A 6860-nucleotide genomic window follows, 5' to 3' on the forward strand; every position below is an offset into this window, starting at 1 on the left:
GGCTCCTGACTTCTCTAAGCCTGACAGTGAGAGCTCCTTTAAGCCTGACTATTAGAGCTCCTCTAAGCCTGACTATTAGAGCTCCTTTAAGCCTGACTATTAGAGCTCTTTTAAAGCCTGACTATTAGAGCTCCTCTAAGCCTGACTGTTAGAGCACCACAAACAGCCTAGTCTTTTTTAAAATTTCCTCTAACAGCAGAAACGGAAAGCAAAAGAGATTTCACTGTTGTCTTAATCCTCACTGGACCCAATGTCAGAGGAAAAGTTGCTCCAACTAAACCAGATCAAATATCAACATTTGAAGAAGAAAGAAATGCATTAAAACGATGGCAGGGCGTTTTTTAGGCTAGAGCTGACCAGCGACTGATTCTAGATCAGTTCTAAGATCATTTACCTTCCAAAGATACTAACACAAGCATTCAAACAGCTCATAAAACTGGAAAGAAAAACCCCAAAATCCAAAAGCATTAAATAGTTTGAGTTTAAAAAGCGAGCAGAAAGAATGAGGCAGCTATGAATCCCCGTGGCTCCGACTCCATGAAGCGTTTGCTAAGAGAATTTCAGAACCAATGAATTATTAACAGAGATTAAAAACAACATGCGTGCTAGATAACAGCTGAGGGATCAGGAAAGGATGCTGCTCATGATGGGGGGCGGGTTGCTGGTTAGGATCCGCGCAACCTCACGCCATCATTGCGAAACACAGCGGCCCTTCATGCTGATGATGGTAGCGATGACACGCAGCGGCCTTCAGATGAAAGACGATGGTTTCTGAAGCTCTTCGTGTTTGATAATTCCCTCTCCTCATTTCAGCTGAGGAAATATTTAATATTTATTTATCATTTTCTGCATTTAGAGGTGAAGGCTGGAAACTGGTCTCCCCATAATCATCATTCTTTGGGTATAAAACAAAATTTTATTGATTATTATGAAAAGTTCTTTCTGATTATTTGTATTTACTTTCACATTGGGTGTCTTTCACATTTTAACTTAACCTTAAATTTGACTAATCGTTGTATTTCTGCAGGTTTGCATAAACACTTAGTGTCTCCTTTTAATGACTGATGTCTTTTTCTTAATCTTCAAACTTTTCTAGTTTTATTTCCTGTTTTGCTTCAGATGTGTAAACTACAATAAATTATAATTAAGTCAAATTTTCTTAAAAAATTAACAGTATTTTCCATTGTCTTGCAATTAGGATAATTTGCAGATAGAAAAAGATTATTTATATTTAAATTAAGAAAATAATAACTAATTACTTTATTTTAAGTGCATAATATCCAGTTATTTTCAGGGCAGATATTCTGATTCTGTTCAAGCTTCTTATTTCGCTGCTTAAATCCACGAATCTTAAATAATGTTTACTTATGTTTTAGCATGTTTTGCAGTGCAGTTTTCCAGTGACATTCAAACCTGTTTGCTCCTGTTAGCCTTTTAGCTTTGCTGCTAACCCACCGCAGGGGGCGAATAATAACCCTCCCCTCCTCTCCTCTACGCTGTTGTCTGCTGGGCCCCTGGCAACGCAGAGCGGGACAGAAAGAGACTGAACAAACTGGTAGGAAAGCCTGTTTCTGTCCTAGGCTGCACTCTGGACTCAGTGAAGGAAGTGGCAGAGAGGAGGCTGCTGTCCAAGATTCCATCCATTATGGACACCACCTTCCACCCTCTGCAGCAGACTGGAGAGGAGCTGAGCAGCTCCTTTAGTCAAAGACTTTTACACCCTGTTAGGATAAAGGAGCGCTACTGCAGGTCATTCATCCCTGCTGCCACCAGACACTACAATGAGAAACTACAACCACAATAACTGCTGTAATGGAGAACAATTACTATTTTATACCCAGTGCAATAACTATATATATAAATATCCATCTATATGAATACCTGTGTAAACACCCTGTGCAATAACCCTGTATAATAATCCTACTATAAAAAAAAAGCTGTCATATATTGATGCACTGCATATACTGTATATATCCAGGCACCTTTTCCTTCCTTTGGCTCATTCTTGTTTCTGACTATTTGAGCTGATGGAACGACTACATTTCTCCACAGTGAGATCAATAAAGAGAATTAATTAATCAATCCAACAATCAATATTTTTACTGAATACTTTCTTAAAGCAACACTGTATAACTTCTGGCCCAGGTTTTAACTTCATCTGAGATATATTCAATTCATTTTCAGGTCAGAAATGAATTGTGCATCAAAACTATGGAGTGAATTTTGTTCCAAAATTGCTTCAATTTTTTTGAAAAATAAATTGAAATCCAAAAATGAAACTATTTAATTAAAAAAAGGTTTTGAAGGAAACTTTGCTGTTTTCTAAGACTTTAATAAAAAAAAAAAAAAAAAAAAATTTTTTTCAAAAAGTATTTTGTCAACAAAACTTTTTCTGGTCAATAGAGTTTTTGTAACCATGTGGATTAGCTTCTGCTAGCAGCAGCATCTTCAGCAACTCATCTTCATCACCTCTTGTGATTTCTAAATCATCATCAATTTTAACTGAAAAGTTTTACTGTTACTCTTTGCTGTTTTAGCTGGATGGTTTTAGCGTTAGAGAACCTAGCATATGCCATTTACCCAGAATGCACTGCAGGGTAAACAACACGGAAAGTTTTTGTGACTAAATATTTCTAAAATCCATTAAAGCTAAAGAGCATTGATGATTGAAAACATTTCTCAGATAAATTCTAAAGTTAGCGCTAACGGTGGATCTCTTTAACCCTTTGACCTGAAGTTCGGTCTAATGCGATGAAATCCGAGCCGCCTCGCTCAGATGGCGGGCCCTCTCTCGCCGATGCCATCTCTCCTACCTGTAAACCAGCGAGTCGTCCTGGCTGCCGTTGTACTGGATCTGGAACATCCTGATGCCGGGGATGTTCCGCTGAAAGTTGAACTTGATCAGAGCGGTGGAGGACGTGGCCTCCGCCGTCACCACCCGCTTGTCGGCTCCGCCCTTCACGTCACCCGTCACGTTGCTGCCGTTGGCGCCGCCCCGCGTGGACGTGGAAATGTCAGACGAACCGGGGTCTGGTTCTTGGATGTTGTTGGTGTTGTTGGAGATGTGAGGCAGTTTGATGATGACCAGCTCCACGGTTTGGTGGGCTTCCCCGGCAGGGTTGGACGAGATGCAGGTGAAGGAGCCTGTGTCTTTCACAGTGCTGATTAGGATGTCCAGAGTCCCATTGTTGTAGACCAGGGTTCTGGAGGAGTTAGACACCAATTTGCCTTCAGGAGAAATCCAGTGAATGGCCGGTTCTGGATCCCCTCTGGCCTTACACCTTAAACGACAGAAAAGGAAGACAAGAAAACAGCTATAATCTTTGACAGACGCCGCAAATAACCTGCATCTAGACCAAAACCTTCCTGTTCTCTGGCAGAAGAGGAGCTAAACAAGCAGGCAGGGGTGGATTTAGAAAATTTGGGGCCCTAGCCAAAGACAGGTAGGGGGCCCCCCGAACCGAGGAGGCCAACCCTTAAAAGGCCCCATTCACAAAAAGGAAAAAGGTAATAGAATTGGCAACCAATTACTTTTCCTAGGTTTGTCCCTTTTCTTCTTGTTTTCCTCTCTATGTTTTGTACTCAGCTGACTTTTCATGCTGTCTCAAAAGGAATAAAAGATTTTTTTCCAAGCACTAAGCTCACTTAGCTGATTGCTCCTTCCTGTGTTTCCAAAAAGGCCAAAGTAAATAACCCAGTCCTTCTTTTCACTGTAGACAAGCCATGATCTGCTTATCTGTTCTCCATTTTTCATTTGGATGAAATAATAGCTGCATGAATCATGACAGCAGACAAGATAGAGGAGAGCAGGAGGCGGGGTTACCAATCTACTTGCTCTGGAGAGCAGAGTTCGCTGCTTTTAGATGTTGTCTCCAAAGTCTAAACTAAAGCGCTAAGTTGGCAACACTGCTCTTTGCATCGTTTGTTTTCAAATGGTTTGCTGCTGTCTGTTTGGACCTTTCTGAACATGAACAGCAAATGGACTGATCCAATATGGTGGACACTGAAGGGGGAGCTGAGACACACTTAATATTATCAGCGTTCTGATGGCATTTTAGCCAAAGGATTTTTATCAAAAACATAATTAATGTGCACAAATAAGGAAGAGTTGTATTAACCATAAGTATAAACAGAGTTTTATGGGGATTTGAGGCCCTAGGCAGCTGCATAGTATTGCCTAATGGTAAATCCCCCCCTGAAGGAAAGTGTTCTTTCACTCCAACACTTTGCAAATTTTGCAGAATCTTATTTGACAAAAAACATAATTATGGAGGGACATATATTCCAATAATACTCAGAGCAAAGAACACGTTTACAAAAGGGAACTGAAAGAAAAATCACTTTCAGAAATGAAACTTAAACCAATATTTTTACTGTTTGCTATAAAATATTTCTTAAAATTTCTTAGATTTTGCTTTATTTTAAAATCCTATTTTACAAATTTCCCTCGCTACACTTGGTGGTCTGAGCACTGACCAATAGAAACATTGTTGCTAACGTCAATGAGGAGCAGACTCGTTTCTAGTGGTCCGTGCACAAACCAATAGAAATGCTGCTTTCACATACTTGTTACAAATTACTCTCAAAAGTTTAAAGTTCCCTTTTTAAATACATTGTCTTAAAATTTCCATTTTTGAAATTTCAATATTGCTTTCAATAAAATGGGGGCAAATTTCTCACCCTACAAATGTATTTACAAACTACTATGGAGTATTTGGGCCAGGCTAGAGATTTTTGTTTTTGTTATATTTCGAGAATAAAGTCGTAACATTATGAGAATAAAGTTTTTATTTTATGACAACGCATCAGTTTGACAAATAAGGAAATCTTTTAGCATAAGCATCAAACTGAGCAGGATGGACTCAGGTTGCTGATTAGTGGAGCTATTCTTGTAATGTTACAACTTTATTCTCAAAATGAAAAAAATAAATAAATCTCTCGCCTGGTCGTAACAAACAAATGTAAAATCTGAAATCATAAAAGATTTTGTTAAAACTTTTATTTATATTCAAATTTGGTCTATCGTTTGTGTTTTAGTGAATATTACGTCTACAAGGAATGTAAAAAAACAACTGCATCCTTCTCCTAAATGGATGATTATTAGAGCCGTCTCCTACTCCCCCTGGTGGCTTTTTTTCATGTTTCTAGTTATAATTTATCTCGATGTCCTTGAAGATGGAGAACCTCTTTACCATCACCATAATCTTTCACCTCCTCGGATTGATTCTCTATCAGGATTCTGTCCAAAACACTCCAAAATCATTTTAATACGTAACTTTAAACCAATAATGGACAAACTAACATCATTAGAGCTCAGTAAACAAAGTAAGGAGGAGATAAATGCCTGCTCTGCAAATAACTGATCTAAGAATCAATGAACATTTCTTGAAATAAGGTTTATATCAACATAATTTGCCTCATTTTTTTCCACTCCAACAATAATTGCTGTGTTTTCAGACCTTCTTCAGAATATGGGATTATTTTTGCCAATGAATAAATGAAAGATTTAATGTGTCTAAATTTTTAGATGGAGAATACCCTGATTAGACTAAAAGTGAAGAAAGATTTAAGACTCTTTCATCTCCTCTTCCAGTAATCCAAACAAGTCTCGACCATTTCAAACCATTTTCAGACAGCGGCCTGTACCTGAGAGCAACTCTCTGTCCCTCCAGGACCCTCATCTCATGGGAGAATCTGGTGATGAGGGGGGGCTCACAGAGGAACTCCTCCTCAGAGATGGACCAGAAGTAGCGACCAGCCAGGTGCTCAGGTGTGGCACACGTCTCCAGGTCATCCTCTCGCTTCAGCCTCCTCAGCCAGAGCAACTCACAATTACAATGGAGAGGATTTCCCCCGAACGACAGCGCGAAGGACGACGGCGTCATGTCCCCGGACGTAGCGAGAACCTGCAAGATTTACAGAGTGAGGGACAGCTTTCAGGGCCCGGACCGTACGTCAACAGCGAAGAGACATTTATAATCAGAGGGGGAAAATCAAGGTCCAGAAAATAAAAAGACTTTCCACAGACTGGGAGCCAATCAACTGCTTATGTGACCAGGATGAAGGAAAACCTTCTGGGCCTGGATTACACGAGTGCCGCCACCAGTGGGGCGGCCAGGGGCACACTTGCTGTTTCATAGCATCAGTAGATTATTGTCATTTAGGGGAAAAAATAGACACATCACCTCATATAGTCAGTATGAATGCTATGAAGTCCATAAATCATGTAATTTAACATATTATACAAATCATCACAAAAAAATTTGAGCGTTAATGGAACATAATAATACTCTAGTCAGATATTAAGAATATTATACACACACAGACTACCTGATGATGTGCCAAAAGTGCTGAATTGATGATGTACAGTAGCAGCCATTCAAAACAGCCCTTCCCAGCCAAACAGCCGTCGAATCGCAGCAAAATCCCCTCCAACTTCCAGCCGTTGGCTTTCCCCTACCTGTGCAGATTTCTTTACTCTGACTCGACCCTTTCACTGAAACACAGGGTCTGACCAGGAGATGGCGCTACTCTTTAGATCTTAATGTGCACAAATCATGACAGAGAGAATATTTTAGTACAAAGATTGATGTTTAAAAATAAACTGAAGGGGACCAGCCAAGGACCAGCCAAGTACCAACCAAGGGCCAGAAAAGGACCAGCCAAGGACCAACCAAGGACCAGCCAAGGGCCAGACAAGGACCAGCCAATGACCAACCAAGAACCAGGCAAGGGCCAGCCAAGGACCAGCCAAGTACCAACCAAGGGCCAGAAAAGGACAAGCCAAGGACCAACCAAGGGCCAGCCAAGGACCAACCAAGGACCAACCAAGGACCAACCAAGGGCCAGCCAAGGACCAA

General features: G+C 40.4%; 1 protein-coding gene across 1 annotated transcript in view; it reads right to left on the bottom strand.

The window, feature by feature from the left end:
* The window catches only part of LOC107085787 (leucine-rich repeat and fibronectin type-III domain-containing protein 5-like), a 23700-nt gene extending 17796 nt beyond the window's left edge, over nt 1–5904 (bottom strand). The window contains exons 1-2 of the mRNA XM_015376334.1: nt 5647–5904; nt 2814–3281 (exon numbers count right to left, since the gene is read on the bottom strand). Coding sequence (XP_015231820.1) covers nt 2814–3281; nt 5647–5885 — 707 coding nt within the window. The 5' untranslated portion in view covers nt 5886–5904. The remainder of the gene's footprint in view (nt 1–2813; nt 3282–5646) is intronic.
* Between the last annotated feature and the right edge of the window lie 956 nt (nt 5905–6860).

This window comes from Cyprinodon variegatus, unplaced genomic scaffold, assembly GCF_000732505.1.
Source record: "Cyprinodon variegatus isolate N-32 unplaced genomic scaffold, C_variegatus-1.0 Scaffold133, whole genome shotgun sequence".
NCBI classification, from domain to species: domain Eukaryota; kingdom Metazoa; phylum Chordata; class Actinopteri; order Cyprinodontiformes; family Cyprinodontidae; genus Cyprinodon; species Cyprinodon variegatus.